This window comes from Harpia harpyja, chromosome 6 (genome assembly GCF_026419915.1).
Source record: "Harpia harpyja isolate bHarHar1 chromosome 6, bHarHar1 primary haplotype, whole genome shotgun sequence".
Taxonomy (NCBI): domain Eukaryota; kingdom Metazoa; phylum Chordata; class Aves; order Accipitriformes; family Accipitridae; genus Harpia; species Harpia harpyja.
This window is the reverse complement of record NC_068945.1, coordinates 10,319,405-10,335,982: the sequence shown is the minus strand read 5'-3', so window position 1 is coordinate 10,335,982 and position 16,578 is coordinate 10,319,405. Positions and strand designations below refer to the sequence as shown.

General features: G+C 38.1%; 1 protein-coding gene across 1 annotated transcript in view; it reads left to right on the top strand.

Annotated features, from left to right (window-relative positions):
- Positions 1-16,578, top strand: part of GYS2 (glycogen synthase 2) — a 47,731-nt gene that overhangs the window by 17,755 nt on the left and 13,398 nt on the right. The window contains exons 5-8 of the mRNA XM_052788794.1: positions 6,739-6,883; positions 12,110-12,227; positions 12,630-12,750; positions 15,827-15,933. Coding sequence (XP_052644754.1) covers positions 6,739-6,883; positions 12,110-12,227; positions 12,630-12,750; positions 15,827-15,933 — 491 coding nt within the window. The remainder of the gene's footprint in view (positions 1-6,738; positions 6,884-12,109; positions 12,228-12,629; positions 12,751-15,826; positions 15,934-16,578) is intronic.

The window sequence follows — 16,578 nt, the reverse complement described above, 5'->3', positions numbered from 1 at the left end:
GTCTGTACAGTGCAGGGTGGCTGACATTTTCTCTAGCACTTCTATGAACAAAAAACCCAAGTCATCAGCCCCTGTCAGGTGATAAAACTGGAAGGGAAGGTTCCATGTGGTCTTCTGATAGCCCTCAAGAACACTGGACCTGCGAAAATTTGACCTTCAGCCTTACTAGTCTTTTGGGAAAAGGGAAGAATGATTTCGTGAAGGATTGCCACACTGTGATGCATGATTCTTTACGGACTCTGTAAATCATGTAGAGGCCTCAACTGTAGGCTAACAAAACTCTTTGTTTCGTGAGCTCAGGGCACATGTGAGCCTGTAAGCTGTAAGAGGACATTTTCTGGGGGACTGAAAACCTAGTCAATGTAGTAGATCAGAGCTGTAGATTGCTGGAAGAAAGGAGGGTGCACTACAGATGTAAGACTGTGATGTTGTCTGACTCCTGACCTGTTCCTGAGCCATCTGCTCTTTGCCTTAGTCGGACAGCATCCTGGTTCTTATACAACATTACTGTATGAGATTATACAATTCTTATATTCTTACAGTCTTAACTCAGTTCATCTGGACTGGGAGAAATTTAGCTGCCTCTGCTCCAGTGGAAACCTGGGTGTTAAACCCTTAACAGTTTGCACAGGAGCATAGCAAACACCAGAACTAACTGTTGTGTCCTCAGCAGCCTGTAACAAACGGATGGGCTGTGTCTGAGCTAAGGAACCCGGAGGCAATAACCATATAACAGCTATTCAGTGTACGGTTTAGTTTCTAGATTTACATTTAAATCACTCTGATACTGGAGAAAGGAAGGGAAGGAAAACAAAAAGAACAAAACAGAAGGTGACTTGCACAGTAACTGGTAGTGTGTGATTTTTTTTAATTTACTTTTAAGCATCTGAAGAACCCTGGGTAAACGGCTGGGCCAGGGACTGCTAACCCTACCTACAGGTTACCTACTTGAACCCTTCCAAAGTCAACCCTTTCTAATTTCAATAACAAGCAGGGTATGCTATGAGCTTAATTCCCAACAGAAATATTATCATGGATTTAACTATGCTTAAGAAGTTTTGTAGATCTAAGTAGTCTAACCGGCAATGCATTTTTTTCCCATTGTCCCCATGTCCAGTGTAGCTTTTACACCAGTAAGAGTAAGGTTACGTTTGTTGCTAAGATAAACTGAACCAAAATAGCTAATCCAGAAGGTAGGAAGTTTCGTGAAAAAAGTTCTGAGCCTGTGGAGCCTTTTTCTCTTCAGGAGGAACTGACTTCTCAGCTGAAGATCAAGAATGTTAATCTTTTATTGCTTTCCCCATTGTTTAAGGGGACTGGCTTATTTAGGGGGTTTTTTTTGTTTGGTTGGTTGGGGTTTTTTTGGTCTCATTTCACCCCTCTAGGGTTTGAAATAGACCAACACCTTTCATAAATTGACTGAGAGACACTGATGATCCAGGCTAGTTCATAGGTGAATAGACAGTTGTATTGGGAATAGTCTTTTTGGCAAATGATCTAACCTGGAATTTCATCTGAGAGGTGACTATCTGAAATGGTTTTGTGGACCACTGGCCCAGCATAATGGAGAAGTTTGTAAGGTTCAGCCTCTGATGCTTCTTTCTAAAAAATCACCTTGAGTTATAATGGAAAAAGTGCTCTAAGGAGAAGAAAAAAAATTAGCCTCATTCTTCATTGCCTTTTTCCTTATACAATGTTGCCCTGCCAATGTGTAACACTTTTATTTAGACCAAGCAACATTCTACATTTGGCTCATACAAGTGCAGCTGAATCTAGTTTGCAAAGTGGTGGAGAATTCTATCCCAAGAAGTCTAAAAGGAAAAGTACTAAAAATCCCAATGAAAATGAATAATCAAGAGCTTTTATGCTGACAATATAGGATCACAAGCTCTCATTCCATTTAGTACACTACTGTCAACGGCTGCCACTGAGCTCACTGTTATGCAAAGCTGATCCTCTTTGTTAGTAGAGCAGCTAATGGAAATCTGACTTAAGCCAGGAAGTGTAAATTTCATTCTTTTTTGGCATGGCAGAGCTATACCAGAATGAAAGTTCTATTTGCACAAGGTAACAATCAATGGGTGTTAAATTTGACGTAAACTGGATTTGAAAAAGAGTAATTCTTACATAATTCAGACAATGGCAGCAGTGAGATTATGCTAGAAGTGAGGATCTTTCCATTCTACCTTTTGGTAGATAAGGAATTTGAATTTCAGGTCTATCTCTGCTCCTGATTCCACTGCAGAATCACCTTGTGAACTTGAATGCACCACTGATTTTAAAGACCAGAAGAGATAATTTCATTCTCTGCCTAAAATCCTCAGCTAAAAATTCATGCATCAAACCTATACCTTTTATTTGAGATACAAACTGCTTACAAAAACATTAACCATTCTTGAGGTAAGGTTCAAGTTGTGAGGGGAATCTATATCATTCATGCAAAGGTGTTACAAAGTTACTCATTATCAAAACTACGTATTTTAATTCCAGTTTGAATTTGTCTTGGTTTAACTTCTGTTGGCTTTTATCATAATTTTTTTTTCTTTATGAAAGCATAGTCTAGTATCAGTATCTAGAGATTGTATGCAGACTGTGACAAATAATTTATCTGTTTTTCAGGAAAGTATTTACATATCTAGCATAGTCTTTCCTCCTTTTCCACTCTCAAATGTTCTTCTTGTGCTTTTGTAAATCCTTTGCAATTTGTATTTTTCATTTTGAAGTAGGAATGTCTGATTTGGATTGATTACTTCAGTGACTGTTCACTGTTTCCAAGAGAAACATAATGCTAGTATCCCATAACTGCTTGATATTCTCTTCTTTATGCATTCAAAGATCACCTTAGCTGTCTTCAACAGAATGTCATACTGGGAGGTTCAGTGATTACCTACTGTGCCCCCTAACATGCTAAATTTTTAGACGTGAATGAAATGTTATGCTCACCACATGGATCCATAGAAAGGACAGAAATGAGCTGAAATATTTCCTCAGAATTGCATTGCAGCAAATGCAAGTTTTACTCCAAAGCATTATGCCTGCAGAACACCTTCCTGGTTTGCTTTGAAATTAGAGTGGCCTTATAAGGGAGGCATTTTCTCCTCTAATTCTTGCCATCATGTAAATTCTAATAATCTGCTTGGTTTCTAACAGTCAGAGTCAGAGGGGTTCCTCACTGGGAGAAGCAGTGGAATATTTACAGGGAAGTGACTACTGAAGTCGTTAGTCTTTAAAAGTCACTGAGGGAAGAAGCAGTTGCACTCAATGATCTTAAGGGTCTAAATGGTTCTATAAACAGTTAATCCGACTTAGATCTGTTTTTCTCTTGTTGCAGCTTTCATTTGTGGCTTTGCTAGTGTTCCCATTTGCTGATAACAGCAAACAAACAAAAGTAAGCATGATGCACTTTACAGGTATTTTGCTCTGCTCTTGCTGAACATGAACACTATGGAACATAGTTCACAGGCGCCTGAGCTAGGGTGGACAAGTGTTCAGACAGCAGAGCCAATTGCTGAGCAGAAACATTGGTTTCGGGGTGAAGAGCAAACTAGCTGCACTGGTGTTCTGCTTCTTTTCGGCATATTGGCTCAACACAGTGCCATGCCCCATGATGCCTCTAGTTCTGGAGCTAATACTGTCACAGCAAGCTCAGCTTGTCTTTGCACAGTACTGTGTGGACTAAATTTGTCTCCTGCACTGTCTCATCAATTAAGTTCCATTTAACCTGCCCTTCAACTTGTCTAAGGCTTATTTTCTGAAGTCACTTATCTAGCCTGCTCACAAGTGCGCAATGAGGTTTCCTACTCCACACTATTAATGAGGTCAAAGGTCAAGATCTTGCTTTACCAGTTGGTAGAGGAAACTGCTGGAGAGCGAGAGCAAATGAAATGTGAGAACTCTGTGACCTTGGTTTATACTTGCTAATAGACACGGAATTGTGTACCTTTGAAAAAGCATGCCAAAAGTCATGCAAGCATGTGCAAAATAAAATATTTCCCATTTCCAGAAGATAAAAAAATGAATAGCAATAAAGAAATAAACATCAGCATGTGTATGTGTTAAATGTGTAAAATGCTTTTGTGCAATCAAAGAAAAAAAGCTGGCAAGAAATAAGCCATAGTGCTTTGAACAATCCTTTTGTGAACCTTTTTCCCAGTAGTGTTGGAGGGAGTGTTTATCTACAGTTAGTGAACATGTCCCACATTTAGTTTTTAATTACATTTTGTAAAGAACCCATTCTTGGTGAGAAAGGGAAAAGAGAACAAAAACCTTTTAAAGTTTGGCCAGCTATTTGTTTGCTAGCGATTTTAAAATTATTTTTAATACAAAGTCAGAGGTATTTGAAAAAACTTCCATAGTTTTGACTGTGCAGTGGTACCCCATCCCATTTGTGTGCTTGCCCAGCATGCTAAAGAACTGTCCCATTTTGTATCTTTGGTACACAGAATCGTTGAACAATCATAATGATTTTTGGCTTTGTTACTGTTCAATATGCAGCTTCCTACCTTGTTTACAACATGTAATTAAGATTTCTGCTCTGAAGAACATATCTGTGATTTTCTTAAGAGCTGTTTTGCAGCATTTATCAGTGGTATGTGTATGCTCCAGAAACATTAATTAATTAGTTTACCACACTCATATGAGGGGAGGTAGCTACATCATGCACATTTTTTTAGGGAAGCTTTTACTGGAGTTAGCAGTACCAAGTACTTTATAACCTCAGAGTTAGGTCCAGTGGATTTCAGATGTAGATGTGAATGCTCAACACTTCAACAGATCAGACTTAAAGATATCAAGGTAGTCTCCCAGAAAAGGAGGAATACACAGTTAAGAACTGCATGTGAATCGGTTTAGGGTAAGCGAAGCATCATGTTAGAGATCTGTGGCACTCAAAGGAGTCAAATTAATTCACTTTTATTTTTCTCTTCCTCTACCCTCCTGCCCTGTGCTTTTTCTACCATTCAACCTCTGTGACAAATGAGATGTGTGTTCTAGAGAAAAGATCTTCTTTTGTGACACAGTTGTATTTCATGCACCAAAATTCTCATGGGGAATGCGGTAAATACAATATATGATGATACAACTGAAAAATGGTATCATAATGTATAGCATAATATGTGGTAAAGCATATTTCCTAGCTTTTCTAAAAATATCTTTGGCAAGCTTGGAAACTCTTGACATACAGAATCATCAATACCAAAAGAAAGCATCTAGTTTCTCTAGGACTCTTTAACCAAGATTTTTCAAGACTCCTTTTTTGATCACATTAGGGTGGCATTTTCAACTAATATCGTGGAAGCCACTTTCCCACCAGCAGCGTAGCACCACTGCAAAATTAGAGTGCTCAGTGGATAAAAGCACTTAAGTTTCTTAGCAAAACAGTTGTAAGATAACTATATCTACGTATATATATACCCCTAAGTAAAAATGAAAAATTATTTGCTTAAATCTTGTTCCCTGAAATGGTTCACATTTGCTGAAATTTCTTAAAATATGTTCTATACCAACCTTAAGCGTGTACTCAGCATGAGAAGTCGTGGTCTAAATAGCTTTACTTCTGGCTAAGTTCTAAAGTACTAGAAGCAACTAGCTGTGGCAAAGGTCGGAGTGTCCTAACTATAGAAAGTGCTGTCTGCCCAGCCTATAATAATGGTTAAATCTATTATGGTCAGTGAAGTTACAGAGTCAAATGCAATCAAAATCAGGCTGTGCACCTAGCATTAGGCATTGATAATGACAGAGCTCATTGAGAGTCATTGTCACTCTCCACGTAACTCACACAGTCTATTTGGTGCCCATGCTGTTGACCTTAGGAGGTCAACGCTTCTGTTCCCAGAAGTGAAACATCATGTAAGACTAAGAGGACTGTAATTTAATTGTAATCATTGGCACACCATTAGCATTATTCTTTTTTAGATTACATTGTAGCAATTTTGCAGTGGACATCATTAGTGAGCATTCGAACCCTTAAGCATGGGCTCAGTAGGTATTGTGCATTTTCTTCCCATGAGGATAATATAAGCTCAGTAAAAAAAGGGGTAGCTGCAAGGTTTAAAGGTGATTTAGAAATACCTTGGGTTTGGGGATTGTCTTATCTAGCAGTTTAACTTACATCTGCCTCTAGAAATTAATGGAGTTCAAATTGAAGTAAAGGGAGCAGCAAGTAACAGTGGTGGAGTTGGAGAAAGAACATCTCTGAGTATGCGAAAATATCTCATTTACTATTTCCTTTGTTCCCTTGGGATTTGTGACTGAGTCCTTACATCCAATCTCTCCACCACAGCTCCATTTCTCTCTTGCCTACTCATGATTCCCACCATTCTACGTAGTCCCCAGGTTCTCTCCTCATCCCCATTCCTTTTTTCTTCTCTCCCCTATACCTTCAGTGACCAGCAACTTCCCTGCTCTCCCAAGTTTTCCAACAAGCCCAGGCAAGATGCAGCATGGCATATTGCCAGCCAGCAGGCCAAACAGCGCAGATCCTTACCTTTCATGGGATCATTAATCTAGGTCTCCTTCCAATGCAAAGCTGCCATTTTTTCACAAATATGCGGGAACTGAGACCTCTCTTGCTCCTTCAAACTCTTTGAAGTCGATAAAATGGTTCAAAAACTAGAAAGACAAGCCAATCACATGATTCTTATTCTGTGGGGAAATCAAGCTTAAGAGAGACCTTTGTGGTAATAAGTCTGATGAGCATATCACACAGGTGTCTTTTTTGTTTGTTTTATTATTTAACAGTTTGACATTGACAAGGAAGCGGGAGAGAGACAGATTTACCATCGGTACTGTATGGAACGGGCATCTGTACATTGTGCCCATGTGTTTACCACAGTCTCACAGATCACAGCTATAGAAGCAGAACATATGCTTAAAAGAAATCCTGGTAAGACCTGAATTGTTTTCTTATTATTTTTCTTCCAAGTACCTACATTTCCTCAGACTGAATGAAAATAATAGAGACAGGTATACAAACATGAAGAGCAAGGACACATGCATAGATATGTCTGGCTACACTACAAAGAATAACCAATTTTCAAAAGAAGAGTGCAGATAATATCACTTGAAAAACATTCTAGTAGCATATGTAATCCAGAAGAAATCAAGTTCAGCACCTTTTAATAAATGCTTTCAGTACCATTTCAGGAGAGCATTAGTTTAACTCCATGGATGTTAGGCTTTCTTTGCAAGGACATCTCAGCTTCAGGAGTTTTTTCTATAGCAGGGTTTCCAGTGATGGTAATGTATTCAGGTCAACTGGCAAAAGCAGAAGCTGGAACCTTTGTAATATGTTTCACCAGCTTTTACACTGTGAGATTTGTTGCTTTGCTAGAGGTGAGTGATATATTCTTTTAGAAATGTAGCAAAAAGTTTCATATGCAAAACAGAATGTTAGATGAGTTTTGCTTTCCAGTGCTAATGCTGGTTTTCTTTACTTAATATTGAAAGAGGTGAGAAGGCAAAAAACAAACTGTAAATCAATACAGTTTGTTTTCCTGTATCTCTCACAGCTAGGAGTAGCAGTGTGGTTGTGGTCATCATGATCTTAGGACCTAACCATGATAAGTTCCATAGATAGATATAATATTTTCTATTAGACCAACCAGTACAGTTTGAAAAAATTGTCAAGATATGTGCCCAAGAGTTTGTCTGATTTTCTCCTTTGTATTCGTCTCATAAAATATGGAACTCACCAACAAACCTTGTTGTGTTCCATGCATGGAGTTTGAATAAGGTCATGAACCCAGTTTGATGTGTCATTAAAGTTCTCTTTAAATCAGCACAGTGCTTTGTAAGGACAAGCCACAGTACTCCATCTGCAGGTAAGCATCATGGGGGAAAAACTGCACAACAATTTTGAGACTATTTAGGTGTGTTCACAGTTTGGTTGGTTGTTTTAAGTATAGCAATGCTCAAATGACTTCAGGTTTTTTTGGTTTGCTTATTCTTTGTAGATTTTTTTTTTTAGGTGAATCCCAGTGCTAATTATAGTTTGGGACTGTTATTCCTGTTAACTTCAATGCTTCAAGCCACATTGTGGTTCATGCATCAGGATAAAAGAGTTGTCCATTGGATCCTTTGCCTCATTCCTGACTAACTGTCAATAGGATGATGAACTTAGAATTTTTTTTCCTTTTTATTTAAAACATGAAAGCCACGTCTTAAAAGTAATTTAAGTGTTCTGTCATCTAATCTGGGATATCTCTGAAAGGTCTTGTTTTTTACCAAGTGCAGAGCACTTGACCTCTGAGAATCAGACTTTTGAAGCTGCTTTATATTGGCATGAGGCTTCTCCCCACTCTTGAAAATCATAGTTTATGTTTTGAGATTTTAGGAGACTGAAATGAGTCTGAGTGGGAGAGAAAATCTGCAGACTGCTCACAGATAGAATGTCAGTTGAAGCTGAAGAGAATTCTATGCACAGAGATTCATGGGCCTGAGCTTTTTTTTGTTATTCTTGCAGCTTTGAAGAAACCAAGTAAATATATTTAATGTTTGGGTTAAAAAATTGTTGACATATCATGCTTCATGTTGACAGAGCTAGAAAGAAATTCAATAGGAATTGGTACCCCAAATCCTAGGAGACAATTGTAAGTGGAAAATATATTCTGATGGGAATAAGTACTTTAACAGTTTCTTTGAATCTTAGACCACAACTAAACTGTGTAGAAGTCTATTCTCATACTATTTATTCTCTCTGAAGTTGTGAAATCAATGTAGACATTGGCTGTTCAGAAAGGTCAGCAATCCTTCAGTAGATCATTAAGCTTGAATTCTGCAAAAGAACATGAATACTGAAAGAATGTGTACACTTCTCAATCCACTTTAAAAATAAACTTTTAAAAAGGGAATGCAGAATTGGCACAATTAACTTTTATTTGCATTAGAATTTATTGAGAGGTAAACTTTGTAACAAAGTTGTTAACTAAAAAAAAACTGAGGAAATGTGTTAAGCAGAGCAGTCTCTGCTATTTCTCATTAACATTAAACTTGGATTATAATTTAAATTGTAAATCTTATCACTTGGAAAAGCCCCTTTAAAAGTCAGTAGACATGATTGCATAGAGAGCTTTTGCACCAGGACAAAGGCCAATTTGCCAGTCTAAACCTGGCAGAATGACTGCTTGCATTACACTGATTTCACTTGCCGCTGTTGTTATTTGATCAATAATTTATCAAACTATATTTGTTAAAAGCTTGAGTATCTGATGTTGAACCTGTTTGCTTTGACGTATCATGCAAGATTCTGTCAGTGATCATGTTATATTCCTGTGATTTGGAAACTGATATTATGGGATTTCTAATATTTTCATTCAGGTGTGAAACCTGTTTCTCACTAGCAGTAGAGAAGACTTTGAATCAAAATTCCAAGAGACTTAGGTATCAGTTAAGATCTAGATCTAGACTTCCTATCTGTATATATTTGATCAAAATCATAGAAGCAAACTCTGAAGAAGTATGAGTCAACCCTGAATATTAGTGGGCATGGTGGTGTTGGGTTGACAGTTGGACTTGATGATCTTAAAGGTCCTTTCCAACCTAAACGATTTTATGATTCTTAGTGACTTACCAACAGAAAACAGCACACTGTGCTATTATTACTTAAATCAATGCCAGTTTATATCCTATAAATACAGAAGTCAAATAATTCTAATTTGACCTACTTGGGACAATTTTAAAACAAAAATGTCATTAATTCATTAAACAAGAAAAAACCCAAACCACTTAAAATAGGAAAAAAGCTCTCTTTCATCACTTCTTCCCTAGGGCAAGGGCACATTGCCTCACACATATTCAAAATATTATTGTATGTTGAGCAGAAATAGTGAACTGAGTGCTTTGGGCTACCATGTCTGTTCTGTATCTCAAAGGCTTCAATAAGAGATGGATTGAGCCCAAATCCTGATGAAAGGGTAAATGAAGCTGCAGTTGAATCAAAGAACATGGGAGTAGGTTATATACAGGCTGATGATGATGGGCAAGTGTCCAAAACTCCCTGATAAATAAATGCAAAAGAGTGGATGGAAACTGGTCAGAAATACCCAGTCAAGGATTCTTACTTTATTGGGAAGAGCTTGATACAGTTTCAAAGCTATGTCCTGCATGAGCCAGTTCTTCCATGCTGAACAAGAAGCAGGTCAGAGGAAGGAGAAGATACGTTGTTGGTGAAGAAAAGAGAAATGGAGGGTGTTTCTGCTCTGTTGGCTCCTCCACTCATATGAGGCCACACAGGTCTTTGTTCAGAGCAGCTCCTAGTGCTGGGCAGCAGAAGATAAGAACACAAGTTTTCTTGTCAGGCCCACCAAGACTCTCCTTTCTTGACACTGAGAACCAAATCCTAAGGAACTAACAAGTAAAGATTTCCTAGGAAAGGCTGGTCTTTAGTTTCAAATGTGGTATTTCATCACAGATCCACCAAAATTTTTGGTATTTCATGGTTACCAATAAAGGTTATACTTTTATCTACTGCTGTTTAACCTGGAGAGTCTCAAAGCACTTTACAAGATAAAGATTAATCAGAGATCGCTTACCTGGCAGGGAAATCCATACACTGCTAAAGTAGACTGTAAATTTCAAGGAAGTCATTAAAAATGGCCATGGCATTTGCATGAAAAATGTCAGGCAAGTATATTGGACAGCATATGGAGAATTGATTGTACTTATTTTAAGGTCATCCTGATATGTAATCAACCAAAGGAACCATAGATGTTTTAAAGACATCTCCATAAGCCTCTGCAGAACTAACAGACAGTTTTGTATTAGGTCAGATGCTTAATGCTAGACACGCAAACCTCTGCTTTTGGGGGAAGGGATGGGAAACCCTGAATGTCAGACATCCTTGACTGAAAGACCACAATAGAAGTAACATTCAAGTCCTGTATCACTGGCAAGCAAGAGACTGTACTCCCATCAGTAAACCTGATGTATGGGGGGAGTTAACCATGTGCACTGAGAACAAAGGAGATGCTATTTTGTTTGTATGAACCATGTGTGGAGGGAATGATATCTTACTGAAGGTCCTTTGGATGATGCATAAAACTTTTAAAATTACTACAGTTAATGGTTGTGGTTGCTAGATACCTGATGACACTTGTCAGGAGAACAAGCATTAAATCGGCACCAGTGTATCCTCTAATAATTAGCATTTCTTGCTTCTTTGAAGATTCTTTGTATTTGAAGAATATCTGGTATCATAAATTAGTATAGGTCTGTTTAAGTCAGTTGTGTTACTATGAAATACATCTGCTGAGGAACTGGCCTTCCCTTTCATTTCTATACATGGATTTCATAAGCCAACTCAAAGAAAAGAAAATGGCATTCTTTCCATTTACTTCAACTAGATTTAGGGCAAGCCTTTAAACAGCTGCTGTGCTCTACCAGAAAGGTGAAGAGTGACTGAATTTCAGTGTTGGTTGGAACAAGCTATGTCTATCCTCTGTGTATATTCTATAACTCTACCTTAGAAGGTACTGGAAATGAAAAGAAAATTAATTGTAAGATGCTTTGGAATCCTTGAGGAGAGCTGCCATAAAAGTGTAAAGCATACTATTCTGTGGCTATTTTTAGGAGAAATCCAACAGATTACTGAAAGGTGGTCTTTTTAAAAAAGGTTTCTTATATTCTCCCTTTTCTGGTAAATCCTCAGAAGTTTTGACAGAACAGACCTCTCCTGTGCCATGCAGGAAACAAGTGCATAATACAGCACAGTTTCTGCTTTCATGAGCTTTCAATCTATAGTAATAAAGCAGGCAACAGTGATACAAGAATAAAGAGGTAAAGGGCGTATTGCACAAAAAACATATGGCTAAATGGAGACATTACTTAAGTCTTGACAGTACAAAAGGGCATGGGGAGACCTCAGTGTTCAGCAGGGTCTATGCTAATGTTGAGTACAGGTCAAAATGGTACAAAGCCACTTCAATGCTATAGACAGTGGAGTGCCACATGCAATAGCTTTGTGGAGTAAGCTGGTGGAGACCATTGTGTTAGACAGTGCTGTTCCTTATGCATGAGTAATAAGGGTACCTAACCTGTTCACATACTGACAACTGAAAGACAACTTTCTCTGACTCTGAAGATGTCTACCTCTGCCTTTTCTCTGCTTTTCCAGATGTTGTCACCCCAAATGGCTTGAACATTAAGAAATTTTCAGCAATGCATGAGTTTCAGAATTTGCATTCCATGTACAAGGCTAGGATCCAAGAGTTCATTCGAGGTCATTTCTATGGGTATGCTTTTACTTTTCAAAAATTAGCAATGGTTGTCCAACACTATTTAAAGCAAGAACCAAAGCAGGAAGACTAACACGTACTTCATAGAGAAGTTGAAATGTTACCAACTTATTCAAATATCTGTCTGGGATTTCTCAGTCAGAAGATAAATGAATTTTAGACACTGGTTCTAACTCTGCTTAACAGATTGTGGGATCAGGCAGAAGGTATTGATTTTTTCATCATTTACCCAAGATGCAGTTTATCCGATTAAGATAGTCAATTTGAAGAACAGCAGAAAAGCCTCACTTTCATTATTTTCCTGGGATGATAAATTGCTCCAGAATAGAAAGCTGTTGTGCGTTTTGTTTGATTATATCTTGAGAAATAGTTTGTGCTTGTCTGTTTGCTTGGTTTCAGCCACCTTGACTTCAGTCTTGAGAAGACCTTATTTTTCTTCATTGCTGGGAGATATGAGTTTTCCAACAAAGGAGCTGATATGTTTCTAGAAGCCTTATCAAGATTAAACTTTTTGCTTAGGGTAAGAAATCTTCTGCAAATCTAGATAACATAGAGCCTATGCTCAAACTTATCATACCATGGAAGTCACCTGCAACAATTTCCATGCCATACTTTGGTTTATAGGAAAATAGTTATGGGATATTCAGTTTTCATAAAGCTCTCTCCCTGAGTCATCAGAGTGTATAACAATCTCGGACTGCTTAAAAATAATTGATTATGTAGTTCAAGAAGTTAATCCATGGTTACCTCCCTTGTTTTCAGAGAAAAATACTGAAAATATGATTCAAGAATTTACCCTGATGGTTTACATATTAGAAGGCAAAAAAAAAAAATCCTTTAATGATGCAATTTAAAAAAATATTTTTAAGCAAATTGCTTAATTCATTAGGACCTGACCATATTCTTTTAAATCTTTGAGTACTATTATCACATTGGATGGGAATCTTGCATTAAAATTCACGGTGTGGCAGTGGCCTGATGAAAAAGCATGGGGAAGCTGGTCACTCCTCCATGCTTCTGTTTCCTCAGGTACAAAATGAGTGCAATGTTTCTAAATGCCTTTATGGAATACTTTAATGAAGATAAGGCCTAGGCCTTGTCATGATCAAAGAGCAGAGAACTTGCCACCTACAAATGAGATCACTGCAAACATCTCTAGATGTGTCCCAAAGACTGATACATTAGAGTGAAAAATAAAAAAAAATGCTAATCAGTTTTTGGTCATCTAGCAAGGATCAACTGGCTGTTGTCCCAGACTCTCTCTTTTGTACTCTGTCATTTAAATGATACAGAAAATCTGGATAAAAATCTTGATACTATATTGTCAGCAGGTCTGAAAAAATATTAATTTTCAAAGCCCTAAGTATACTTGTTCTACCACCACCTTGTCCTGGTTTCAGCTGGAATAGAGTTAATTTTCTTTCTAGTAGCTGGTATAGCGTTATGTTTTGGGTTCAGCATGAAAAGAATGTTGATAACACTGATGTTTTCAGTTGTTGCTCAGTAGTGTTTAGACTAAGTCAAGGATTTTTCAGCTTCTCATGCCCAGCCAGCAAGAAGGCTGGAGGGGCACAAGAAGTTGGGAGGGGACCCAAACTGGCCAAAGGGATATTCCCTACCATGTGACATCATGCCCAGTATATAAACTGGGGGGAGTTGGCCTGGGGGGATCGCTGCTCAGGAACTAACTGGGCATCGGTCAGCAAGTGGTGAGCAATTGCACTGTGCATCACTTGTTTTGTATATTCCAATCCTATTATTATTATTGTCATTTTACTATTGTTATTATTATCATTATTAGTTTCTTCCTTTCTGTTCTACTAAACTGTTCTTATCTCAGCCCACAAGTTTTACTTCTTTTTTTTTCTCCGATTCTCTCCCCCATCCCACTGGGTGAGGGGGAGTGAGTGAGCAGCTGTGTGGTGCTTAGCTATCGGCTGGGGTTAAACCACAACATACCTTTTATAAATACACCATTAGAGCCTGTGGACTTTCTGGAAATACTTAATCCATTCACTCACACAACAGATCACCTAGCATAACTTAAGTGTTTCTTCCACAACTTTGCCAAACAACTGACTTTTGCTGTTTGGCAATGCTGTGCAACATCAGCTACCTGTTAATGGCATTTACATAACTATTAACTATGACTGCTGATAATGTGAAAGGTCTTATGTGGTAAGAGGGAAAGAATTGCTTAAGCATTGATTGCAGCAATCTCTTATGGTATCTAATGATTTATATGACATCAATGGCCAATGGAAGGTCAAAGGAAACTGAGGCTAGTTTTCCAAAACTCTGGAACAGTATATTGGGACTTGCTTCTCCCATAAGCTGAGCCTGACTTTATTGCATTACTGTTCCAATATGCATGCCAGCACCTGATTAGCTGTTCAAAGAACACTTGCTCTGTAATTATTTCAAGAGGTAATTCCATTGGGAACAGCAGAATACATGTACTACTTGTGAATCTGGGAACGATGCTGCTTCCTAAACAAGTCCCAGCCTGAACCTAAAAAATACATATCATTGGATGGAATTGTTTTATTTTATAGAGTCCTTTTCCTTTGCTACTTGAAAACCCTACTAACATTTTGGAAATATAATATGAATGTTGGGACAGATTATTAATACACACTGAGATCATAGCATGATGGACTTTGAACCTGCCTTGAAGAGATGGAAGGGAAGAACCTTAAAATGATAGATGACTCCCATAGGTTATTTTATACTAGACATTTCCCTGTACCTCAATCTGAGAGAACGCATGCTAGTAGCATGCATGCGTGTCTAAAGTTTAGAATGGAGGCAATTCAAAATAATTTAATTTTTATAGCTCTGAATAGAGTTCACCCTTAGCTTTTCTTTAAATAGTTGCTGACAGGAGTACAACCTCATTCTGCTCCATGCAAGGAATCCCTCAGGGGCCTGGTACTCTGACCTTCTTAGTGCACAGGAGAAACCAGCAAGTGAAACCGTCTATAAGTAAAGGGTCAGATTTTACAGAAAATGCTTTTTGCCTTTGCAGTAGCTGGATGTGAGACATGAGCAAGAAGTCACTTGCAGTTTTTTGTGTGTCTGGCAGGTTCTTTGCCAGGGGTTTGGGTAGATAGTGGTTGCTACCATGCCTCTTTCTGCCCATAAAGCTGGGGCACTATTGCTATAGAAAGTAGTTCTGCTTCCTGCTGTAGGGAATCCCTCACCCCATACCTGGGCATACCTTAGCTAGTAAACTAATTGCTGACTCCTTTGAGCCAACATAGTTTGTGTTAGGTGAGAAAATGTGTGTAGGATTTTTATTTTTTTGTAGTTTATGTTCACATTCTAAGCCATGGCCTCTAAACCATGAGAAGTCAGGAAGATCTCTATTGCCCAAACTGGAATTGGGTGACATCTGTTTACCTGTATCTATCCTCAGGTATAGCTCTGACTTGACAAAAACTTCATAGCTAAAGGGAGAGGTATAAGATCAGAGCCTTCCTGGACAAACAAACAAAGTGCACTGGCTTTTCCTATGACTAATTCTTAGTGTTAAAAAGTTGGTTGTGATAGCTTGTAGTGAGATTTTTTTTCCTCTCCATCTTGTGTCCATGTAGGTTCATAAGACTGATGTTACAGTTGTTGTGTTCTTCATCATGCCAGCAAAGACAAACAATTTCAATGTGGAAACCTTGAAAGGACAAGCAGTCCGGAAGCAGCTCTGGTAATTGCCATTCTCACTGAGGTCTTTGTACAGTGAATTGAGGAGACATGCAAAAGTTTCTGATGAAGAATAATGCTCTTTTTGCTTTGCTAAAATTGAGGATTGTGGGTAACTAGAATGTAGTTGTGGGAATGAAAGAGATAAGAATGAAAAATAAGTGCAAATATTTCTCTTTTTTTGTCCTAGGTTATTTTTTGTAAACTTGCCTTGCCATTCTTTGTAACAAGTTAGCAAATAGTACTTGTTTTGCAGTGGCAAAGTCAAAGGTTATAGAAAATCCAGTGTTCTGGATGTCTTCTGACTGTTTCTGGTACTCCCTTTGGACATGCCATTTAGCTCCTACAAAATAAGGACTGCCTGCTAATTTATCAGAGTGAGCTTCTCTGCCAGTGGTGGGAAAAAGAAATTAATTGCACATCCTCTTTTATTTAGAGTTATGGAAATTGTACTGTCTAATCCAGCAGAGTAACGGTTGATAACAATTGTCTATAATTTTCTATATAGCCTACAATAAGCAATGGCCATACCCAAGCAGTGAAACTTACAGCTATAAACGGAAAATTGTCACAGCCCTTCTCAGTTTAACAGTTTTCATTTTACAACTTCCCAAACAAAAAAGCAAAGCACAGACAGACTTAACCTTCA